The sequence below is a fragment of the Syzygium oleosum genome, unplaced genomic scaffold, assembly GCF_021117445.2.
Source record: "Syzygium oleosum isolate NSW1041296 unplaced genomic scaffold, Sole_v2.1 Sole_v2.01, whole genome shotgun sequence".
NCBI classification, from domain to species: Eukaryota; Viridiplantae; Streptophyta; class Magnoliopsida; order Myrtales; family Myrtaceae; genus Syzygium; species Syzygium oleosum.
Genome location: NW_026607485.1, coordinates 20,577,951 through 20,602,887, shown reverse-complemented (window position 1 = coordinate 20,602,887; position 24,937 = coordinate 20,577,951). Strand labels below are relative to the sequence as shown.

The 24,937-nt window shown below is 39.4% G+C and overlaps 3 protein-coding genes across 3 annotated transcripts; 2 read left to right on the top strand and 1 right to left on the bottom strand.

The window, feature by feature from the left end:
- The first annotated feature begins 1,595 nt into the window (after positions 1-1,595).
- LOC115688365 (monodehydroascorbate reductase, seedling isozyme-like) lies at positions 1,596-6,052 on the top strand. The gene is made up of 10 exons (XM_030614166.2): positions 1,596-1,689; positions 2,314-2,385; positions 2,709-2,760; positions 3,710-3,790; positions 3,921-4,039; positions 4,120-4,339; positions 4,433-4,551; positions 4,646-4,771; positions 5,118-5,258; positions 5,540-6,052. Exons 1-10 carry the CDS (start codon positions 1,639-1,641, stop codon positions 5,861-5,863), a joined length of 1,305 nt encoding a protein of 434 aa, XP_030470026.1. The 5' UTR covers positions 1,596-1,638; the 3' UTR covers positions 5,864-6,052.
- An 812-nt stretch (positions 6,053-6,864) lies between these two features.
- On the bottom strand, positions 6,865-10,387 carry LOC115688343 (uncharacterized). Its single transcript, XM_030614141.2, has 5 exons — positions 10,143-10,387; positions 8,019-8,816; positions 7,620-7,808; positions 7,336-7,461; positions 6,865-7,207 (listed from the first exon to the last, which is right to left on the bottom strand). The coding sequence occupies exons 1-5, from the start codon at positions 10,188-10,190 to the stop codon at positions 7,082-7,084; spliced, it is 1,287 nt and encodes a 428-aa protein (XP_030470001.1). The 5' UTR covers positions 10,191-10,387; the 3' UTR covers positions 6,865-7,081.
- Positions 10,388-18,015: 7,628 nt separating this feature from the next.
- Positions 18,016-20,282, top strand: LOC115688344 (plasmodesmata-located protein 2-like). Its single transcript, XM_030614142.2, has 4 exons — positions 18,016-19,087; positions 19,352-19,669; positions 19,926-20,039; positions 20,185-20,282. The coding sequence occupies exons 1-4, from the start codon at positions 18,613-18,615 to the stop codon at positions 20,190-20,192; spliced, it is 915 nt and encodes a 304-aa protein (XP_030470002.1). The 5' UTR covers positions 18,016-18,612; the 3' UTR covers positions 20,193-20,282.
- The last annotated feature ends 4,655 nt before the right edge of the window (positions 20,283-24,937 follow it).

The window sequence follows — 24,937 nt, the reverse complement described above, 5'->3', positions numbered from 1 at the left end:
TATTGAACATTTTCATAGACTTCATAAACAAAATTGAATATGTACAAAAAGTCCAAATATCACATTGAACAAATTAAAAATTCAGGGACCACATTAAATAAACTAAAAGTTCATGAATCCTATTACACATCGAGCCAAAGTTCATGAACTATTTGTGTCATTTTCCCAAAATTTTTTTATCAACCGTCAGTGAAATTCAAACGGATGATTTTAATTCACAAATCGAAGAATAGGAAAGAATACAACTATCGAAATTATATATATATATATGTATATATTCACATTATTTTCTTGTAATTCACTTCATTCATTTCTGCAATATGAGTTGAGAATGACAACATCTAACGAAATAAATTAACATGTACGACTCCGACGCTGACCCATTGAAGACTATGTTTGGTGGAGCTATCAACACCATGAATTGGCATTGATTCTTGGTAATTTCGTTTTCCCGATTGAACCCGATACATCCTCGTCGCCATATACATGAACGGATAAGGTCGGCAAAAGTTCAAATACGAACATGGTAAGAAACTCCGTTCGAGGCTACCCTCCCCGTGATCTTATGTTCGGGAAAGATTATCGATGGCCTTGTCGACCGTCAGATCCAAGCTTGTCAACGTCGGTCGGATCATGTATCTCGTCCGCCATCCGGGTTTTGGGCACGGTGAATTTATTGGGATTTTGCTCCCGGCATCGTGGACTCGTACTTCAAAAGATCGACCTTGTGTTATCCTCTCCGTTGATCACGACTTTGTAAAATTAGTAAGGAATTGGTCTTTAATTATCGAATTCCCGAGATATTTTATGAAATGTGGCGGATTAGCATATGCTGACTGCGTTATCTATTAAATGTATCGCCCCATGTCTGCGCGTGTACGTACCTCTAATATAAATTGCTTTCGACAAGGAGGAAGGCAAATAAAAAGGAAAATTGGATACGGTAATAACTTTACCGCACAATTAGGAAGGAAATCGATGATAGATCCGGACATTGAACTCGATGAAAGTCAAAGTTTGAAAACGATATGCACATATGTCGTTAGGGGAAGAATTGACACATTAAGATATTCGATTACAAGCTCGGGCCATTTCGTGAATAAACTTTCTGGCGACCCGTGCCTCGGGGCATTTGCTGTCTCGTGTCGAGAGACGTTTTGATTTCCGGCACTTCAATGGCGGCAGCAGTGACGGGCTCGTATAGCTACGGGGCCGACTGAATAGTCATTAGCTCAAATCGAACATTTTGTAGTCACATGTGCAGCGCTTCCGTGGCCACGCCCCCCCAAAAAAAAAGGGGGAATGAGAACGCTAATAAAAGGAAATCCAATCCTCAAAACCTTAACATAAACCGACGGTCGGAACGCCTCCATCCGGACAATCTTTCGCGGTCAACCGATCACGCGGCGCCGGTCGTTGGCGATCGCGCCCGTCGGCCGCAACGGACGGCAGCTGGCCCCGCCACGCGTCGCGATCCCGTCCGCACCGTCCGATTTTCCCCCCAACGAGGCCAGCCAATCGGAGGGCGAGCTCGCCCCTATATATATTGCCGAGCCCGACCGATCATCATTTCCTGCAAATATATATATTTTTAAAAAATTTCTCTCTCTCTCTCTCTCTCTCTCTGCAGGCATCGAAATGGCGGAGAAGAGCTTCAAGTACGTGATCGTCGGCGGTGGCGTCGCCGCCGTGAGTGGCTCCCCCTCCCTCCCTCCCTCCGCCTCTCTCTCTCTCTCTCTCTCTCTCTAGCCGTCTCCCGTCTCTCGTCGGGGGTTCCGCCGCTTGTCTTTGTGTGTTGTTTGTGGCCTTCATTGCCCCGGCGAGAATCGGTTCAGGAAACGTGGTCCCGATTCCGGCTCGGGGTGCCTGTGGATCTCGATTTCGGCGAATCGGGTCGGCGGCGAGCTCGATTGGTCTATATTTAGTTGCTTTTGGTGCCTGGGCCTGTCGATCGACGGTCGTATGGGGGGAGATGGTTCGCGATCGTGTGCCGGGGAGACTTTCTGATGTTGTTCTTGATGGCGTTGACCGCTTGAAGCCCCTACTAGATTGCTCTGCTCTGTGGTTATGGCAACGTACTGAAATTTGGGAAAGTGCAGACAGATTTGATAGATCAACATTGGGTCTCTGGTCATCTGTAGTGTTAATTTCTCTTATGCATGGAAGTGCTCATCTTTCTGTTTTGCTTTCGTCTTTTTATATTTTGGTGTGTGGGGCCGTTTTTTTGGACGTGGGTGTGTTAATTGAAGTGAGATTTTAGTAGCAAAATGAGGCAGCTTTGTGTGATTTTTGCTTGGTGCTGCGATTTCGCAGGGGTATGCAGCCAGAGAGTTTGCAAAGCAGGGGCTTGAGCCAGGCGAGCTTGCGATCATATCCAAAGAAGCCGTAAGCTTTTTTTCTCTTGAATAGCGAGGCGTGTGCATTTTCTGCTGCTACCGATGGGGTGGCCGAGTAATTGGTAGTGGTAGTACTCTTTTGAGGCGAGATAAGATCCGCAGGGGGGTTTTGTTTTGTTCGTTTCGCCGTTGTGCCTCGTCTAAGAATGCTTTCCGCCTATCTGTGTGTCATTGTCTTCATCCCTTTTCCGGTGCAGGTTCTGTCTATTCTATTTAGAACTAGCCCATGTATTGGGCGTCATAGTTACACGCTTTGTTCCATGCTTTGATGGTTAAACTCATTGTTCATACTTTATTTATGCTGTACTTCAGGTGGCCCCTTATGAACGCCCTGCACTCAGCAAAGCATATCTCTTTCCAGAGGGTTAGTGTTGGGCTCATCCTTTTTGTCCATTTGACATGCTAGCCAATGACAAAATAGTGCTAATAAGAATCTTGATGCGCAACTATTGGTTACACTCAAGGAACGTAATTCAATGGCAATGGGACATTCTTTTCTTCAAATTCGTAATTCTATGTGGATTACATATCTGCTCGTTTTGAATTGTCCATTTGACATTGTTTCTCTCTTTCAAATTTCTAGGCATCTTCGTGTTTGTAAGCAGCTCTCTGATGTTCTGTAGTAAATGACCTCGAATATTAGAAAATGCACACTATCTTGGATAGAATGCTTTCAGCAATATGGTCACGCATAATACAGTAGTAACTTTTGGAAATATTTTGATATGCGACTTCTGTGATTTACATGGAATGTAACTCAATGGCACGCGAATATTGTTTTCTTGTAATTTGTAAATATATGTGGGTAAGCATCTACTATCTGCTAATGGACTGACGTTGTTTTCTTCAAATTTATTGGCATTTTCACATTTATAAGTAGCTTTCTAAAGTTGTCTAGCAAGCGACCATGGATATCAGAAAATTCAAGCAATATTGCGATGCGCACTTTTAACACCATATGGTAGACACTCTCAAATGATATAAGGATGTGTCTGGAGCGACTTCTGCCTTTTTACTATCTGTTTTTTCCAATTATCGCAGCGTATGCATCTTGACCTTGTTTTAAACTTAGGTACCTGAAACTTTTATAATATATAAATGTTGACATGTAGATTCCCTTTTTAAGTTTTCCTTATATTTTAAAGTTTAAATAATTGTTTAGATTTTTGCAGTAAGAAAAGAAACAATTACTTGTTGGTTTTCATTAGTCTAAACGAACAGGCCCAATACTTAAGATAATATATTGATTATTGTTGAACTCTCATCTGTTTGAATATAATAGTGGCTGAGCGTTTCCCCTCCCCCCCTCCCAGGTTTTGCACGACTCCCGGGGTTCCATTGCTGTGTTGGAAGTGGTGGCGAGAGACTGCTTCCTGAGTGGTACGAAGAGAAAGGTAATGCTCTTATTCTTACTTTCTTCCCTGGTCACTTGACAGAGCATTGAGTTTGCTCCCTTTAATCTACGTCATAGGATAAACATCATTCTCAAAGTAGTCACATGTATTTCTCTATGGATGATTGCAGGAATAGAATTGATTCTTAGCACAGAGATAGTGCAAGCAGATCTTGCTGCTAAGACTCTTCTAAGTGCTGCTGGAGAGATCTTCAATTATGATATTTTGATCATTGCGACCGGTTCGACAGTAAGTATATTTTCTTTGAAGCTCCAAGCTCTCTTCTGTCCTCCGGGCGGAGAGACTGATACGCCAACCCATCGTTGTAGGTGATTAAGTTGACAGATTTTGGTGTTCAAGGAGCTGATGCCAAAAACATCTTCTACTTGAGAGATATTGATGATGCCGATCAGCTAATTGAAGCCATCAAAGCTAAAAAGAATGGCAAATGCGTCATTGTTGGCGGAGGATACATAGGACTTGAGCTTGGTGCAGTTATGAAAATGAACAACATGGATGTCGTCATGGTTTATCCTGAACCATGGTGCAGTAAGTATACATAAAGACCCCTATCGACAATTATTTGGTTTCATGGCAAGTTATTTTTCGTGGATTCCACCCTAAAAAAGATTATTATTGCAGTGCCTCGGCTTTTTACTGCTGGTATAGCTTCCTTCTATGAGGCCTATTATGCTAACAAAGGAATTAATATTATCAAGGGAACAGTTGCTGTTGGATTTACCTCTGATGCTAACGGAGAGGCATGTTCTCCAATCTGTTAATTTTGCTTTCCAGCAGTTTCATGTAATTGGGCATTTTCTTACTCCAAGAGTTATTGTTATTTCCATTGTCCAGGTAACAGAAGTGAAACTCAAGGATGGCAGGGTCTTGGAAGCTGACATTGTAGTGGTTGGTGTCGGTGGTAGGCCCCTCACAAAACTTTTCAAAGGGCAAGTTGAAGAGGAGAAAGGTGGAATAAAGGTTAGTGGGGCCTTAACAACGTTTTACATTACTAAGTCATACTCTCCATAGAGATTTAGTTTCAGGGCTTATGAGTGCAACGCGCCCAATTCATTTTTTTGAGGAAGATATATATCTTTTTTGGCAAGAAAGGGAATAGATCATCTAAACAAAGTGTGAAAGCATTATGTGCTAATGGGTACCGGTTGTTCTGGCTATGAAACAGTGCATGTCTCTCTAATATTTGGCGACATGTTTGTAATCATCCACAGGGAAGCTTAATCTGTGTGTTCTTTTTCGACATTCTGGGCTTATGCCGAGGCAAGGATACAGATCTAATTTGTTGATGCTGTTCTATTGATTGCAGACTGATGGGTTCTTTAAAACAAGTGTGTCTGATGTGTATGCTGTTGGAGATGTTGTTACTTTCCCGATGAAGTTGTATGGTGAAATGAGAAGAGTTGAACATGTCGATCATGCTCGTAAATCAGCTGAGCAGGCTGTAAAGGTACAGGCTCTCTCTCATATTTAAATATTTTTGCTTTAGTTTGAATTGTGGATAACCAATATCGACATCTCTATGGTTTGAGCATCTTCGCTTTCACTTCAAGTGTGGAAAAACAAATGGTTATTATTGTCGTTTGTCTTGGTACACGAATTTTGGAACCAAGATGATTTCCCGAGTTTTTATGAGCATTCCTTCTACTTCTCAGGCACATCTCATGATTCTGGTATAAATAGACAATGACAATTCAAGTCTTGACCTATGCTATTTCTGTTGTTATGCAGGCCATAAAGGCAAGTGAGGAGGGAAAACCAATTGATGAGTATGATTACCTTCCGTACTTCTATTCCCGTTCTTTTGATCTCTCATGGCAGTTCTACGGTGATAATGTTGGGGATACGGTGCTTTTCGGAGACAACAATCCCACGTCACCAAAGCCAAAATTCGGATCTTATTGGATCAAAGATGATAAGATTGTTGGAGCTTTTCTTGAAGGTGGAAACCCAGAAGAGAACAAGGCCATTGCCAAAATTGCAAGGCTTCAACCTCCAGTTGAAAGTTTGGAGCAATTGAAAGAAGAAGGGCTTACCTTTGCCTGTAAGATCTGAAGCTTATGTTGAGGAGGGCTGTTTGATTTAAGGGCCAACTACTGGTGTCTATAGCGGATTGGGTATGGTAATAAAAAGGTTGGTCTTCTGTTATCGTGGACAAACACGAGGGCTTTGTCTTGCATTTGTTGTAGAATGTGGATGTTTGTCTCTTTTATCTAGTAAAACTTTGTTGCTTATTTTTGTAAACTCTCTCTCTCTCTCTCTCTCTCTCTCTCTCTCTCTCTCTCCACATGCACGCACGCATGCACATGCACCAATCAAATCTGTGAGATGATACAGTCCTCTCTATACCTAAAATTTGAGGGTCCTGACGTAGATTAGATGACTTTTTCTTGATTCCTAGTATTTTAGAGTTTCCAATCGACCTAGGAAATAGATGGGTACCAACTATGGTTGATGCTTTTGGATTAGATGACTTTTTCTTGATACCTAGTATTATAGAGTTTCCAATTGACCTAGGAAAACGATGGGTACCAACTATGGTTGATGCTTTTAGAAGAAACTATCTGAAGTCAAGTTGACATGCTGTACGCTATTTTGAGATTAGATGGAGATGTCAAAATCTGTAAGTGGAGAGCCCTTGAGATGTGTTTTTCTATCTTGTTTGGATGTTGGATAATGAACGAGCTAGAAGATTTTCCGTTAGTCAAGTGAGTTAACCGTGTATAAATTTTCGGCCCCCCAAAAAAAAACCTGTGTATAAATGACCCGTTTCTGTTAACGCTATGCATCAAACGCATTCTATACCCAAAACCTTTTATCTGCGAGTTTTAGTAAGCATTGACAATGCACAATCTTAGGTGCTGAATGCGCCCTTCTTCTGAATGCGAAAATGGGCTAGTTTTTTCGCGACCTGAATATCAACCAAAAGAATTATGGAAGACCCCTGGTTTTGTTGTTTAATTATGGCGCTATGTATCGCTTTACTTTTTAGCATATCAATGAGCGGGATCTGGGACACGAACCACAACACTGTATCATGGTGTTCCTTGCAAATATCATATGGATTTTCTCGTTGTAAATTGTCATTTGCAATATCAAACAAAGAAAGGGAAAAAAGTAGAACAAACTAGGTTCTCATTGCAATTTTACATTATATTCTAGTTGAAACTAACATCTTCCTACCAAGACCTCACTCATTTCCTTCCCTGAGCCTGGAAAAAGCCAGATCCTGATTGAACCAGGGTCTTCCAAAATTGCTTATTGCAGGCACAATCAATATCCTGAGGCTGGTCCGATCCATGATTGGATCGGATAGTTGCACTTGAAGGAATTTAAGCCGCTGATATGAGCAAAGATATCTGAAGAATCCATCACTTCCTCCTCCTCCTTCACTGCAACCTGCGGCAAAGTGATAAGTGTCAGTACGAAAGCAAATCAACAATAACAAGACGACAAATTATTGAAAACTAGCGATAGCGTCTTGATTAGCAGCAATGCTAGCTTGTGACAGTCATAGACAATCTTACTTCATCCTCCTCCTCATCGTCATGAGTGCTAGAAGAAGGCCTAGATGCTTCTCCGAGCTCGTCGTTCTTCGCAAATCTTCCTCTCACCCGAGGACGACTATCTGCTAGAGTTTTGCGGCAAGCATACTGCATATAAACAGTTTAATTACAATATCAACATAAGATTGATTGATGAGTTATTTGCCAAGGCAAAGAGGCCGATACTGATATGAGAGAGAAAGAGAGAGAGAGAGAGAGAGAGAGAGAGAGAGAGAGAGAGAGAGAGAGAGAGAGAGAGAGAGGACCTTGATTTTCTTGCTGAAGTTCCTTTCATTCCTTTTCTTCATGTACCGATGGATCTTCTCTTTCCTTTCCTCAATGGAGAGCTTCCCCACTTTATATGCTGAGTCCTCAAAGCTTGAAGCCTCTGTCGCTAATGGTGAAGAAGAGCTTGCCGGGCCATTAATCAGCTTTTGACTTTCAATATTAAGTGCCTTCACCACAAAAAAGAAAACTAACTTTCAGGCCACAAATTCTGTGAAATAGATCAAGAAAATCTACTGCTTTTCTCTTCAAAAGTGACTCAATAGAGAGCTATACAAGCGTGTTAAGGGCCTTCAAATTGAAGTTATTATTGCTAATCGTTAACCATTTTCCGTAAGTCTAAGTCGGACAACGTCAAGTAGGAAAAAAAATTCTAGTACCTGCATGTCGCCCGGATTGATCAGTATCTGCGGGTTTTGGTTCGGGTAATAAATCCCAGCGCTATCTCCTCGAAAATCCAGCTCTGGTGCTTGGAGTTCAAGAAGACTTCCCATGAACATCCCAGAAGTGTCGCCACATAAGTTCCCAGGTACATTATTACTATATGTCCCACAGTTGTTTGGGCCTAGAAAAGCGCAAGAAGGCAATGGCCGGCTTAAAGGGATGTAAGACGGGATCGAAGATAGGCAGTTTTCAACAATCGGGGGCGGAGCCGGGCATAAGATTGCTCCTGCTTGGTTGGTCGATGGCGGTGGGTATGGGGAAATAACCCCGTTGATGATGTGATCGGTTAACGGGATTTGAGGTTGTGCCGGAGAGAAGTCGAATTGATGCTCTTGTTGAGCCGTGCTGGAGAATGGAGGGACGTAAAAGGGAGGGGAGGTGGAGAAGTCGATTGAGGCAGAGATGTCATCGACTTCATCGACCGGGGAATCACCGAAGAGCGTTGAGAAATTGGAATTGTTGTTGTGAGCTACATTGGTGGGGATGTTATTGCTAGTGGATGGAGTTGTGATCATTAATGTGTTGCTGTTGAAATGACCATTGCCATTGTTGTCTTGAAAATTATTGATGTTTTCAGTGTCTGGGGGCAAGCAGAGATGAGTGCTGAAGGTGTTGTCTTCATAGCAACGATTTGAGCATGAGGTGGTTTCAGAACTCTGCATGATTTCGCTTCCTAATAGCTCTGCCTCACAATACTCCAGTAATTGAGCACTCAGAGGGCTTGAAAGTTCCTCCTGTAAAATTAGTGTAAAGAAAAATCAGTAATCTCTCTAAGATAGTCGATAACTCATGATCATAAGCCTATGTGTTCTCTTATTATGGTCAATATTTTCAGATGCTTGTCATCGTCAAGGTAGCGGATTTACCTAATGTCATTAATTAGCCGTATGTGTTAGGCATTGTGCTTGTGCATAGGCTTAAAAAGGTGGATAGTTGGCGCATTGTGAGATTAATTAGGAAACAGACACTTCTACTAAATGTAAGAAGCAGGAATTATACAAATGGAAAAGTATCAAGGGAGCTAATATAGAACTTATGGCATGCTGTGAACAACCAAGCTTTTCTTTTGTGGCCAACCCGACTTAATCCGCCCTAGACGGTGCATAGATACGACGACTCTGTTATACTACAAGCGGAATATCGGTGCGCGCTTATTAGATGTATTTCACGGTACTTAAAAGTTAATCCTAACTCAAATAAGCTCAACCAGAGAAAGCTTGAAGAAGAAGCATTGAAAGCTACTCAACCCAAACTAGAAAAGAATGAATGGAATCAACTAAACTAAGGCTTTGGGTGGTGATTGTGACCCTTGGAAAATGACATATTATGGGCATATACGACACCGAAACATCGTTATCTAATTGAAGCTCAAAAGGGAACGCCATCGAACTCATCACTTGACCGGTTCGTACAGAAAGTTCCCTCGTTCTACTTGCCCATCTAAATTGCGTCTGCGTCATTCAAGGCATCCACGGATGTTCATGATACTCTCTAAATGTTCGTAAAGGTCGTGAATAATTTGCCGACGAGCATGGGAACTCGGACCTGTATTATTAAGTTCAGATTCTTCCTTGACGTGTGTTACTTGACAAGAAAGTTCAGGAGACTGAAAAATTCCATCAAGACTCAAAAAGAAGACAGCAACTCGCAATGCTCAAAGGTAACAGAAACGCTACCAAGAACATTGATAATGAAGAATAAGGTTGGCTCAAAGAACAGCGACGCATTTCTGTGTATCTGTGCTCAAGGAAGCTTTTTCAGCATCGTAAAAGCTACGTGCATGTAAGAACTTACTTTTCGTGAAAGCTGGAACAGCCCTTTATGAACCAATCTCTACGGTATCTCTAACATATATTCTTTGCAAATGTCAAACCAAACAGGGAAACCTAAACGATGATTGAGATCAAAATGACCAGATCATCCGACATTTTTTTTTGGAAGTTGCTATGTTCTTCGCATGTATATTCACGCCGTTTCCGGAAGAAAGCATGCATGCATGCATATGCATTATCAACAGAAAAAAAAAAAAAAAACGAGTTCGAGAGCTTCGAATATATTACGATCGGAAGTTGCACTTGTTCTGGATCGCCAATCACGTCCTCTATCATCTTCCTTTCCCCTTCGCAAGCTCCGACCCGAGAGAGAGAGAGACTCACTTTCTAGGCAGCAGCAAAGAACATCCTCAGCAAGCAAAAATCTGAATGAAACAAATCAAAGGTAGAGAAAAATAGGGTTTCAAAGAGAGAGAGAGAGAGAGATGTGTTTGAAGCTTTGTAATGATATGTGTGAAGAAGGGAGGGAAGGTTGTAGATAGCTAAGAAAATGGAAGGATTGGGTTGTCAAGCTCCGGCTATATATAGGGAATTGGGGGTTGTCCATACTTAGTTGTCAACTTGGCTAATTGTTTGTGTCAACCCGAAATTGAAGGCTCACCGCATTTGCCTTTCAACCCTTTCCCCGCTGACGTGGCGCATCCGATGCTAGCCTTGACGGCGTTCGCGAATGAAGTTGGAATTAAGCTTCAATTCTTCACCCCTCTCTCTTTACGTGACGCCATATTCACGTCGCTCAATTCGTCAATTTATTGGCGATAAGGCTGTGTTAAAGTATCTCATATTTTTCGTCTACAAAATTATGTACGAGTCATATTTCTAATAGTTTGAATGAATTAAGGGTTTTGAAGCCATGCTAAGTAATTTTATCCTAAAAAATAAGTTCTGCTCCCGGCAATTTTTCAAAAGATATTGCAGTCAAGCAGAGATTACATATTTTCTTTCCACAATGCCCTCACAAATCATTTACTTAAATGTACAGCAACTTACAATGGCATTGTTGCTTAGGATAAACCAAACTTAGAAAATTCTAATCTTTAGCGGACTTTTTAGGCTCAAGAACCCTATTTTAATTACTAAAACATATTCGCCTGGTTTTCTTGTGATCTGTCATTAATTAATTTTGGACCCAACTAAGAAAATTATCCAAAGCCGTCCTTGATGTATACCGTATATTACATACATTTAATATTATTCTATCCGATAGCTTAAGTATTTGATTGGACTTTCTAGCGTATTAAAACGCGTCTAATCTCATCTATATTATTAGTTCGACAACATAAAAATGAGTTAAAAGAGCAATTCGTATTCCATGTGGTATGACTGGAGCTGCCTTTCTCAAGTTTGTTAATTAATGACGAAATGTTCGCAACTTCACCAACGATAAATCTACTATTCATGAAAATCTATGGTTAAATTACGAAGTTTGTGCAACATCAAGATGATTTTGACCCTAGAATCTAGATAAACTCAGGAAAAATATGCAAAGCAAAGGGCTAAGCATGGGCTCAATTTGGAAGCGGAAGCGAACAGGAAGAAAATAGTTTTAAGGACGTCGCTATAGAATGGAGCATCTAAGACCATTTCTATAAAGTTTATATTCTCATTATTTGAGAATGTTTTCAAGAAGATAAGCATGAGAGGGGTGTTGCTTGATTCTCGTCAATCATAAAAGATGATTGACAAGAAATTAATCAAAAAGTTCTCCCAGAAAAGGTGATCGTGATAGTTCAGAAGTGGTAACTAGGGTGTTTAATTTTTTTGGATGTGTGTTTGACTTTTTCTCGCGTAGGCTCGTTTCAAGCATGTGGCATTCCGGCGAAGCACGTGGCATTCCGGCGATGGCGAGATGTAACATCTTTAATTTTGAATCGAATAACCTAAAAAGAATATACGGTATTATTCGGTCAACTGTGGGTGTAGAATGACGTGTCGTCCATCCAACGGTCTATGCGAAACTTATTATTATCTTTTTTGCATCAGCAGTTAACCCGAAAAAAAAATCCATGAAGTAATGTTTGCAAATCTACTCTAATAACAGCTTTCAAGACATTATTATAAAATCAGGTGGATGTTTCATTTCCTAATGAGAATGACAACAAATGACAACATGTAAGGTGTATCGATCGCACAGCATCAACAATTAGCCAATTTATTTTTCCATAGATTGCTACCTATAAAATCATGTTCTATGCTTTTCAAATTGTTATTCTAGCAAAAGGGATTAATTTGATTTCGACACTAATAATATACCGAAAAAAGGTTTTTTATTTTATTTCGTTTAGTCAAGACATGCATTGTTTCACAAGTTAAGAAGCACACAAACTTAACTTCTAGAATCAAAGACTAAACAATATGAATGGAGCAAAAAACATAGCAAAAGGGTCAATCAGATTAGGTGATTTGGATAGATGCCTTTCACGTGCAATGTCAGTTTGAGGGCGACCTCCATGAAATCACAAGAAGAAAAATCGGTGAGCAGGACCTCGAATTTGGCCTCCATTGAAACGCCTTTTCAATTACAGAATTGATAGAGACAAAATTAAATGGATTGACAGGAAAAAGATAAAAAAAAAAAGAGATTAATATCACGAAAATTTCTAAATTGGTACATTCGGACAAATATACCCAAAGCTAATTTTTTAACCACCGAAAATCTCAAACCGGTACACATATGGCAAATTTACCCAAAAATAATTTTTTGACTGCCAAAAGCCCAAAATAGGTATATTTTGTGACAAAATTACCCTCCGTTAAATTAGATTAATACCACAAAAAATCACAAACTGATACATTTGTGATAAACGGAGGGTAAAATCTCAAACTAATATACCCGTCAGCTCTCACGTGTCATTTAACTTAGTAATTTGCTAGTAAAATTTAACGAAAACTAATGATGGGTAAATTTGTCAAAGGGGTACAAATTTAAGATTTTTGGTGGTTAATAAATTAGCTTGGGGTAAATCTATCGCATGTGTATCAGTTTGGAATTTTTCGTGATATTAATCCGAAAAAAAAAGACAAAAAAGGAAGGAAAAGAAAGAAAAAGCATAGTGAAGAATATAGATAATGCCACGGAAAGGCAAGAGAATAGTATCCGGTCAATGCATTTTCTTAAGAGGCTCCCCATCACTTCCCCTTTGGGTATAAATAGACCTTACGGAAACCCTAATGTTAATAATTTCCTTCGAATTTCTGAATATTCTTTTGTCCTCGCCAAAATTGAAATGACTACCTCGAAAGAGCCACCCAACAAAAAAGATGAATTCAGTTGCATTATGATTGAGGATATGTACTCCCAAAGTCCCGATTTTATTGTTCGGATATGAAGATAAAGGGTATATGATGACATGACTTTGAAAGGTGCAACACCGATCCTTTGGGATAAAATGGACCGTAGCAAAAAATAAGGAAGCCCAGATTGAAATTGGACACTTGACATACACGGTTCGCTCGATAAGGCTTACTTTGCGAGGGTGAGTAGTATAGAATAGATCGAACGGTATAACATAAATTAAAATTACACTCGAGCCATTCAAGTACTTTTATTGTTTATACATTTCACATAGGGTTTAGCTCTCAGAACTCCTCGCAAAGTAATATCCCGATTTTGCAATAGAATGCACGAGTTCTTACATTAACTCGAAAGCGATCTTAGATTTTTTGGCCGGATGTGATTCAACGAACACTTGCACAACCGTGGAAGTGAATGACAAACCCATAAAACAATGCACATGGAGAAACCAAAAGACCAAACTTCCGTCAAACACCAAGTCGGTCATGAAAGTCCACTTTCAGGCTTTCCTTATGCGGTCGAGTTTCGGTGGATGAGTTCAAACTCGAAATATAATCTTTACACGGACCATGCGCGTTTTCAATGATGAAGTAATCGAAATATGAAGAGATGAGTAGCACAATTTTTGATATGTGCCTTAAATAGAGTACATAGTATGACTATATAAGAAAATCCATGTAGCTATTAGCTAGCCCCACTTAATGGGAAAAGTCTCGTCGGCGCAACTCTTCTCCTCATCATCGTTGTTGTAGTATTTCTGTATCGATTTTAAGAGGCACACAAAGTAAGCAATTTTTATAACCTGCGTGAATTTATAAAGAAAAAAACGAGTTTTGTCTTAAGACAGCTTGTATTACAAAAGGATTCTCATCTCTATGAGCAAACCACAATTCATCTATTTGAGAACAAGATATACCATCTAAGAAATATATCTCACCCTAGCTTGTCTCTAATTTCAAGATGAACAATGGGGTTAGGGTTTCAAAGACAAACTTACAAAACCGATAATTTACAACATGATTTGATGAACTGTAAGTGTCCATTTTAAACAATGAGAAACTTATTGAGGCATCAATAAGTGTCTCCATACTTGTCGACCCAACTTCTTATTTCGATGAAACTTCTTTTTCGAGATATACAAAAACTATGCTATCTAGAGAAAGAGCACCAAAATCAAACCCTACATTGAGCAATACTACTGATAATTTCATGTCCACATTTCAAGAGATCCTTCCTTACTCATGGAGGACCCAACAGGGCAGATGCTCGTTGAATTATCACAAAGACAGATAGATTATTTCTGTCAGCCACCTAATTTTACCCATTTTGGACAGTTTTCACATTACTAATATCCAATAACGCATCCTTTGTCCTTCACCTCTTTGGAAACGCCATTTCCCTACCTGTAAAGAGGCTTCACATCATATGACAAACTAGTCGCAATATTCCATTCTTTGGGTAGCGAAGCACGAGTGTTTAGCTTTTCCCATGTTGGCTATGACTCCCTTTCTTCAAGTGAGGATATATCACCACCCTCTTTTGGAGTCTATTTTAGATATTTTTCTCATTTCTCAAGGGGGGATTATTGCACGGATTTGAGCCTAATGTACCGAACATTGATTAATAATGCCGAGTTAAATGTTAAAACATTTGTCATACTTGAGAGCAGGCTACAGTTTAATACGGGAGAATTGTCTAAAAAGTTATAAACCTATTGTACGGCAGCCAATTCAGTCCTAAACCTTTCGATTATGTCAATTTTGTCCTAAACCTTTGGACGATTTACCAATTTAGTCATAAACCTTTCAATTTGTCAATTTAGTTCTATACTTTTTGAAAATTTGCCAATTTAGTCATAAATTTATTAATTGGATAACTGGTCGGAAGGACTACATTGGCAAATCGTCAAAGTTCTTTGGTCTAAATTGGCATAATTGAAAGGTTTATGATTGAATTGACCGCCGTACAATATAGGATTAAGACTTTTTGGACACTTTTCACAATTTAATCTCATTTCTGTCGATCAAATTCAATAAATAGTTATATTTCTGGCCGTTGAACCGCTTTTGGATCCACATCAGAAGTCAATCAAAGGGCATTATCTGCAACTTGTTTTTCATGGTAATGGAAATGAGAACTAGATAATGCTAGGGCTCCCAACAAAGAACTTTTATTGGAAAGTAGATTGATTTCGAGGGTTTTGAGAGTTATTCATGCTTTATATCATTTTATTAAATTTATGCTTGTATTCTTTCTTTCCTTTCAACTCTTTTCCTATCGTCCAAATAACTTGAAGTAATTATTATTTTTCCTTCTTTTCTCATATGTTACTCCATCCAAACATATCATAGAACTAGATGACATCCTCCGCTTTCCAACTAGGTCTCGGGTTAGCGGTTTTAAACATGAACATCACTTACATTCAAACTTAACTTAAAATATGGTAAAGTACTTGTTCGCCTTTGAAAGCAGTTTTTTAATCACCATCCAATGGATCGCTTACCTGTTAAGGGCGTAACGACATGTACTTTAACCATAGTAGTATGGTGATATCTTGAGTCAATTTTCATGCACAGGACTATCACTCTTCCTAGCATAATGAATTCATTGAATCTTAGTCAAACGGCCTATTGAAAAACCTGGGCCGTCATTCAGAAGAAACCTAGGCCTTGTCTTCAACTATACTATGGTCATTGGGCGTTTAATCAAACTTGGCCCAGTAATGTTCACATTTTTTGAAAAAAAAGAGAGAGGAGGAGTTGTTGATCTAAGCTAACTAAACAAAAGCAAATCTTATTTACTTTTGAAAAGTTTTGCATGAAGTATGGCCAATTTCATCCAGATAGCGGCTTTTCCTATTCACATTGTATCGTGTTTTGGACTCTCGGAATTGACTTGTTGGTTAAATTGTCAAGAAGTTTTCGACTTATGAATTAGAGCTTTGCTAGCATAACTGACTGTAGGCCACTATAAGAGTAACAATATATAGTGAGCCACAAATTTTTGAAAGAGTATACTCTACAACAATTTACAATTTTTTTTATGGATTAGAATAGGCTATCAATCTCACAGTAGATTAAAGACAAATCACTTAATCATTTATCTAAGAATTATTACTGCTGTAACATTTCTTGTGAAAAGCATCATTTAAGTGATATTATTTCTTACAGGGCTAATATTGCCAAGAACCCTAAAGTATGTCTACTATGCTACCAATACTTCAAACTTATTCCAGTGTGACAAAAATATCCTTAACTACTTCTGAAAACCTTAAACTTTGTCCATTGTAGCACCAATACTCCAAACTTATTCCGGCGTGACAAAAGTACCCTTAATTTCTACTGAAAACCTTAAACTTTGTCTACTGTAGCACAAATACTCCAAACTTTTTTTTTCGTGTCACCTATAACCAAAACTTGTAGTCGGTGTGACAAAAACACTAGGATATTAGTGTTGTAATTGGAAAAATTTAGGATTTTTTATGACAAAAAAAGTTTGGGATATCGGTGTCATAGTTAGGGGTGATCGGTCTAGGGTGGGTGAGTTCCAAACTTGGAACTTAGAACCTATCGTGTTAGAACCGGTTCCTAGTTTTCGAAATTTGGAATCTACCCCGTTTGCTTGGGAACCTGCCTTATTTTTCTGATCCGGTTCTAGGGTCTACTCAGAAATAGATTTTTTTTTTTTACAAACTGAGACAAATAGCAATTACGGCAAAATAGTATGAGCAACAAAACTACATAAAATATCGATACAAAACAAATATAAATTTAAAGCAATAGGAAAGTTAAGTTCATTTAAAAACGATAAATTATCTTCTTCTAACTTCATTAAATAGGTTTTGATCGGTAGCACCCAAAACCTGAAACCTACCCACACCGTACCGATTCCAAAATTTTGGAACCGGGAATTAGACCTATTTCCATGGTCAGTTCAGTTCAGTTCTCGGATAGAGCCGGATCAGTTGCATAGCCTTAGCTATAGGGTGCATAGTTTAGGGATTTCGATGGTATTTTCCCTTTCTTAAAAAAAATCATTTGATATACTTATGATGGGCTCTATAAACTCATCCTCTAATAACATGAATTTGGAAAAAGATCATAAAAATATTAAAGAAAATAACAGGGCCGTTCACAAGACAACATACATGAATAAAGAGGCAAGGATAAGAAATTACCATCAAATTACTTATTCCTTCACGCGGTTTGCGTGTGCCAATTGGCAAACATAACAATATTTTTAGCACAGTTAATTAAGAAGAAGAAGAAGAAGAAGAAGAAGCCTACCAACCTCCTAAATCTTTACTCTTAACAACTGGTTTCTGGACTTCCAAATTTGTCTCCTCCTCCATAATCGCTAACACCATTTTGTCATGATGCAACACCAGTAGACCATCTAATACCCCCTTTGATCTCTGCTTAAGAGGGATTCTTGCTTCACTCTCAACCTCTAAAAGCACATGACAATCAGACAAAATGGAGCCTAGGCAGCAATTATATTAGACAAATCAATCTGCCAAATCAATGATTCGAGTCAAAGAAAAGGTTAAGCGAGACCATAGCTCCAATCCAAGCCTCAAGTTTAGAGAGATCTTGAATGCTGTCCTCCTTTATCTTGACCCCATCACCTGTTTCTTGTGTGCCAGTGACCCAAAAACTTCAATGCAGAGTAAATGACAATAGTGCTGGTTTTAGGAAAACTAGGAAACAGACTTTAACAGCTACTCCATTATTCAATTCGATTCAAAACCCTAGCTTAAGTGATGGTAACGAAGTACTGTGAGTCAAACTTCACACGCTCCTCCAAGTCACAAAATCAGATTCCCTCCTCCATTCATACCCTCCTCATTGTCTTCTCTCTGTGGAAAGACAGTTCTTCCTCATAAAAGAGAAAAAGTAGTTTTCAGATTCAGACCATCTTGCACTCATTCTCCTCACAAATTCTAAACGAGGCAGACAAAAACAAAATAAAAAAAAGGCCACCTGTTCAGGCATGAAAACAATTCTTTTATCTTTCCAATTTCTCTCTCCCACCAATTGCACCCCATTGCAAATCCTTCCCTAGGCACAGAGAGCCCCCTAAAGAAAAGAAAAAGGGGGAAATAAAAAAAAAGAGATGCTTCCTCATCTCTCTGCACATCTACAGAGGCAGGTTGGGGCTCCTTGTGAGGCCGAGAAAAAGTAAAGTGAAATCCCCAAGCGCCCCAACGGAAACACCCAAAAATCCCAGTCTTTTCCAAGTGAAAAAAGAAAAGCTGCAACAGGGAAGCTAAAGAATCAAAGCTTCAAGCACAACCCTTCAATCTTTCCCCAGATTCAACCAAAGCCCACTTCTCCAAAACCCCCAAAATTCACTTCCAAGAAGCAGCAAGCCATGATTTGATCCATCAAACCCCCCTGAAATATGGGTTTCTTCGTAAAGCCCTCGCCTTTATTCTTCCTCTTCCTCTCTCTCTCTGCATTGCTGTTCCTCCCTCAAGTCCCACTTGCCAAATCTGCCACTGACTACACTTCACTGGTCTACAAAGGGTGTGCGAAGCAAGCCTTCGTGGATCCGACAGGGGTCTACTCGCAATCCCTCTCGGCCCTGTTCGGATCTCTGGTGTCTCAGTCCACCAAATCCAAGTTCTTCAAGACCACTTCGGGGTCGGGCCAGACCAGCATCACCGGGCTGTTCCAGTGCCGAGGCGATCTGAGCAACACCGACTGCTACAGCTGCGTCAGCGGGCTCCCCGTTTTGACCGACAAGCTCTGTGGACGGACCATCGCCGCGAGGGTTCAGCTATCAGGATGCTACTTGCTCTACGAGGTCTCTGGGTTCACTCAGGTCTCGGGAATGGAGTTGCTGTACAAGACATGCGGGGCCAACAACATCGCAGGTAAGGGCTGTCGATTTTCGTTACCAAAAGAAGGCACAATCTTGACACATTTCCATGGAAAATGGAACAGGGCATGTCTTAAAATGTGATGTTTTTACGATGTTACGATTGTTCTGTTGTAATCAAGTGTGAAAGCGCTGTGCTGTGTAATGTTAATATAGGAAATGTCAAGCTATTTCTTTTAGCCAAGTTATTATGTTCTAGTAAACGACCTAAACCGATAAGAAGTCATGACCCGAATTTGATATGCGAATGCAAATGCAGGGGCGGGGTTCCAGGAGAAGAGGGACACGGCTTTCTCGGTGCTGGAGAACGGCGTGGTGTCAGGTCACGGGTTCTACACTACGAGCTACCAGGCGATGTATGTGTTGGGTCAGTGTGAGGGGGATGTTGGGGACTCCGACTGTGGCGATTGTGTGAAGAGTGCTGTCCAGCGGGCTCAGGTGGAATGTGGGAGCTCCATCTCAGGGCAGATTTACCTGCACAAGTGCTTCGTGAGCTATAGTTACTACCCAAATGGGGTTCCCATGAGATCGACCTCCTCCTCCTCCTCCTCCTCTTCGTCTTCGTCTTCTTCATCAGGTAATGAGGGAGAGAATGAGTTAGAACATATATACACTAAATCCCTAGGCCACACTGAATTTCTGCTGTATAATGTGGGGATAAAAAAACAGGACAAGTCGTGTGTTTTTCTTGGAATTTTTTGCTATCAAAATTGTTATAGTTGTGTAAAGTTCATAGCTTTTTGTTATCCCTCAAGATAGTGTTGTGAAGCTTTCTGTCTTTTTAACATGTTTGTTTGAGGATTAGTGCTAAAGTTTTAATGAAACGGTGGTAGGGTCAGGGTCAAACACAGGGAAGACAGTGGCTATTATATTAGGAGGGGCTGCTGGGGTTGGATTTCTGGTCATTTGCTTGCTGTTTGCCAGGGGTCTGCTGAAGAAACATGATGGTATGTTTAACAAAAGCTAACCTAAATTGGCTCCGCTCTCTCTCTCTCTCTCTCTCTCTATCTCTCTCTCTCTAATCATTTTTCAGCGACTTTTCTTTGTTTGTGAGATTGTCTCAAAATGTGGGTTTTCTTTTTCTTTCTGCAGATTTTTAGTGGCAGTGACCTAGGGGTTGAAGAAAGAGGCAAAGGGAAAATTTTGAGGCCAATTCTTTGTTTTATGGTTCTTCATTTTCAAGGAGAGAAGAGAATGGACTATTTTTTTGGGAAGGTGGGTGGTGGAGATGTTACAGAATGGAGGGAGTCAAATGGCGTTGGAAGTATTACTTTAATTTTTTCACAAAGGTGAAAAAAAAGAAGCACAAGAAGACTCTACATGAAGTAGGATTAGGAATGAATGTTTGTTTGTCAATTGTCATTGATGGATGGATGAGAAAGATGCTGTGGAGAAATGGGTGTCTTCCCTGTGTTATATTTAAATCGATAGAGGCCATATGTCTCCATTGGCATTGACTCTGTCTCTGTCTGTCTCTCTCTCTACAAGACACTGCTTAGGTGCAAAACTTTTCTGCTTGTGTTGTGGCTGGGAATCAGTTTTGGGACATCAGGTTATGGATTTTTGCAGCTGCCATTTCTTAGCCTTTAATTCAAATCACATGAATTTGTTGTTTGGACTAGGGTTCCCATGGATCGGATCTGGCCCGCCGGACCGGTCGGACAGGACATTGTCCCCTCTTTGTAAATTCGTCATTTGCAAAACTCACATCATACGATGTTCCTAGTTGGTAATATGTTGTTCTATCTGGTGAAATCCTGCTTCTATACTTGATGTTTTTGCCCATCTCATTCATCCTTGTTTGGTTGGCCAAATTGTTCTACTAATTTGGGGTATCTTGTGCTAAGACGGGGGATTCTCTTAATTTAGCATAAGATGAAGATTAAATGCCGTATAAGCTCGGCGGGCCGGATTAAATTAACAACCCAAAATCCTAGTTTGCAATTGATTAGTCCCTCTCCCCCTTTCAACAAAATGTTGATATCAAGTTAGACTCAATCGCCTCTAGGCAAAAATCGCGTTGTCATCGTTGCCGGCATTGGTGAGACCTACTGCTTATAGCCACACCACAATGTTAGCATCTTATCATACACATTTGCATAATTAGAGGTGGAAACTGTCAATTATGTGTGGTCTGCATAATTGAAACAGATGGACCTACTGCTTATAGCCACACCACAATGTTAGCATCTTATCATACACATTTGCATAATTAGAGGTGGAAACTGTCGATTATGTGTGGTCTGCATGATTGAAACGGATGGATCCAATTCCTCAATCAAGGGTTCGGGAAAGACGTTTTCGCGGCGAAGGTCAAAGGCAGTCAGTAGCAATAGCAAACTGGCAATCGCGTCGTTCACGGGGGCGCGCCGCACAATGTCGTCAAAGCTCGTTAATGGGCGTAAATGCCGCTTGTTCACCTGTCAGAGAATTCCCAATCCTACAATGTTTGGACCGCTCGTTATTCACATTGTTCCAATCAATCCCATTTCATAGTATAGAGCCAAATTCCTTTGGTTTGACTCTCCAGAAAAAAAAGGGTTTTGCTTTTGCTTTGACCTCTCGCTTGTCCGGCGACTTTGCTTTCTTTTGCGTTTCATGCTTTATCGGCATTCGCAATGCCAGCCAAAGGGTGTTCTCCTGCACGTACTTTCGAGATATATAATATCGTAATAGAAAATATTGGAGTTTCCAAGGCATTATTGGGAAAAACTATTGCTTTGAAAGTTGAAAGTTTCTTTATTTGATCAAAGCACTATTTGATAAAATTCATGTATAAATAGGCGGCCTCTTGTTTGCGCGATCTTTTTCAAAATTTGCAGTCGCATATTTAAGGTTAGGTTAATAAATAAGGCATTATTTTTGTTTTAGAATAACTGGTTTTTCGCCTGTTAATCATCCCCGACGGGTCCGCTTGGAATTATCCGTTTCAACCTTTTCTTTTCTCTTATACATTTGCCCCGGCGTGTAATTTTGATTCACGTGATGTTAGACACCCTCAAATTTGCGAAAAATATATTAAACATTACTGTTCAAAATTCAATTTAAAAAAAATAACTTTTGAATTTTTCAAAAGCTAGAGCAACAAGTATTTGTCACTTAGAAAGTCGAAAAAGTATTCAATAACTTTTATACAAGAAAAAAAGCGTACTTCGCGTGATTCTTTGGACAGTCGGATAAATGTCGACATGAAAAGGACAGCGTCACATTAAACGACGAATCGAAAGCCAAATTGAACAAAGCAACTTGGGTTTATTGGAAGAGTAAAACCCAAAGTCGAAAAAAGAAAAAAAGTGAAAAAAAGGAGGGCCATTGCCTACGCCACATGGCTTGTCTCTCCAATTTGTCCTTTAGACTTTGCAATTCTTTTTTCCCCATTTTTTTTTATAATTTTACTTTTACTTTTTACTTTCACCGTGCTTCGTTTTGGAATCCCGAAGAGGTTGCCTTTAAAGACAAGGACAGGGTAAGTCCTAAGCTACATAAATCTACATAAATTTTGATCGGAATGCTTTTGCAAGCACAATTTTTTTTTTTAATTAATCAACGATTGTCTGTCGAGCTCATCGATCCTACGTTACATTGTCTGTCCAACTCATGGTTCTTACAGTACTTTAACATGGGCAAACAGTGTATTCTTGTTTATAGAAACCTAGGTGTTCTCAAGATTGAAATCTCTCGGGAATAATGCGAGTTTTCATTTTTTGCAACTTCTACTAGAGGACATGATTAATTTTAATGGACAATTTTAATAATTTTTCGAATTTTGTATTAATTTTTTCCCTTTTTTTTGTTTTCTTCTCTTTTCCTTCTTTACTTTTTTCTTTTTTTCCTTTTCTCTTTTTTTCTGTCTTTTTTCTCTTTTCCCTCCGCCGGCCATCGACGAGGCTCAATGATGGCCAGCGGATAGAAAAAAGAAAAAAGTAAAGAAGGAAAAGAGAAGAGAAGAGAAAAAAAGGAAAAAAAAATTAAAAAAATTAAATATTAAAAAATTATTATAAATTATCCATGTCAGCGTCGGCTGATTGTGTCACGTGTCCACGTCAGTAATTGATGGAAAATATTGGTTAAATGAAATCAATTGACAAAATGTGAAAAAGGTTTAAGACTCAATTGACACAATTAAAAGATTTGAGATTAAATTGGTAAAAGTGCAATAAATTTATGATTTTTTTGGAGAATTTTCCCCACTTTCATGTTAATATGCGGTACCGTATTTTTCGCATTTAGAAATTATGACCATTTAATTTAAGAAGGGACTAAAATACCACCTTCGGAGAGTTCCATGTCGAGGATTCGAATACCTAAACAGGTTGAGTCTTCAATTATTCTTTCTTTTTATCTAAACATTTTGGGTTATATTAATCTTCACACGTACACGTAAATCATTATGCAAGAATTCTTAAGTACTTAAGACGAAACATGACATTTTGATTTACCAAATCAATTTTGCATACCCCATAAACGAGTCTCTTTTATTTTTTTTTTAAATGACAATACATCTCACTTAATGATTGTTTTGGATGAATGGTAAGACGAGTCCTTCGTGAACACTAAAAGTTGCGAATGTGCAAAATTGCCAAAAATTCTTATGTGCATATTCTTGAGATGGTACCTTCCTTACTCTACCCTTTACTTTATAATCTAAATTTCACCTCTTGAGATTTCAAATCGGCGAAGAGAGTCGGTAGAATTTCACTCGATCCCTTATCAACCAAGCGGTAAATTCTTGTCCGGACCGGAATCACCCGGGTCTATTCTAGCCGTTATTCATGTGGGCTCCACACGCGGATCTCACGTAATTAATAATTGCGATTGCATCGGGTCCATATGTTCAAAATTCTTGGTAGAGTCTCGTCACTTGAAAGCAAGAATGAAAGGTCCACCAGAAGGTCAAAATGTGCCCGAATTTTGGAACTGTAGTCAGCTTCATTGTCGTTCTGGTTGTCATATGTTGTTGAAGTACGACAATCTCATATTCTGCATCTGCTGGAAAATTCTCACACCCACTATTCTGAATATTCGTGGGATTGGGATGCGTGCATCGATCAATCATTGTCTAATGTCAGTGACGAGACATCTAAGTAATTCTATCAAAATGGGTCATAAAACTCATTTCTTAACTCACGAGCAGAATTATTATATGAGTTAGCTATATTCAGTAAATGAGTTTTAAAAATAGGATTAAATATAATATGGGTGTTGAATGAGTCATAAATAGATTTGCGACTTACTTAAAATCAACTCACTTTCATGACTCTCTTGCCCTCACTTGATTTCGCGATCACTCACCCTATAATCTCATCTCGGTTTGAGTACGAGTTTTCTTATATTGAGTTAAATATGAAAGTATTTTAGCAATATTGATTGGGTCGAGCATGAGTTACTAGATTTTCATTATTCAAAATTGGGTCAAAACGATGTGTCTATTTGGGCCGGGCATTTTTGACCCGACCCAAACTCGACCTTGCCCACCCGTTTGACGGGTCTATATCCAAGTCAATCGACATTACATGCCAACGTAGGTTTGGTGCAGTAATTGGTCTCGCCACTCCTCATTGTGAAGTTCAAACCGTTCCTATTCGCATAAAGGTGTGATGAGAGCTCTTAGTAGATAGAATCAAATTAGGATCCGCCTTGTACGTTATTAAGTTTTTCGAAGGTGTAACATAAATTTATTTATCAAAGTAGTGGTGTCAGTGTACTCTCTAATGAATGCCCTTCACCAATATTCCGATCCCAAAATCATGAAACAATCCCATCTATCTTTATATTCAAATTAAAAGTATGTTTTGTGTCTTGATTAAGCCATCTATCAACGTCCTCCATTTCAAAAGAAAACTAA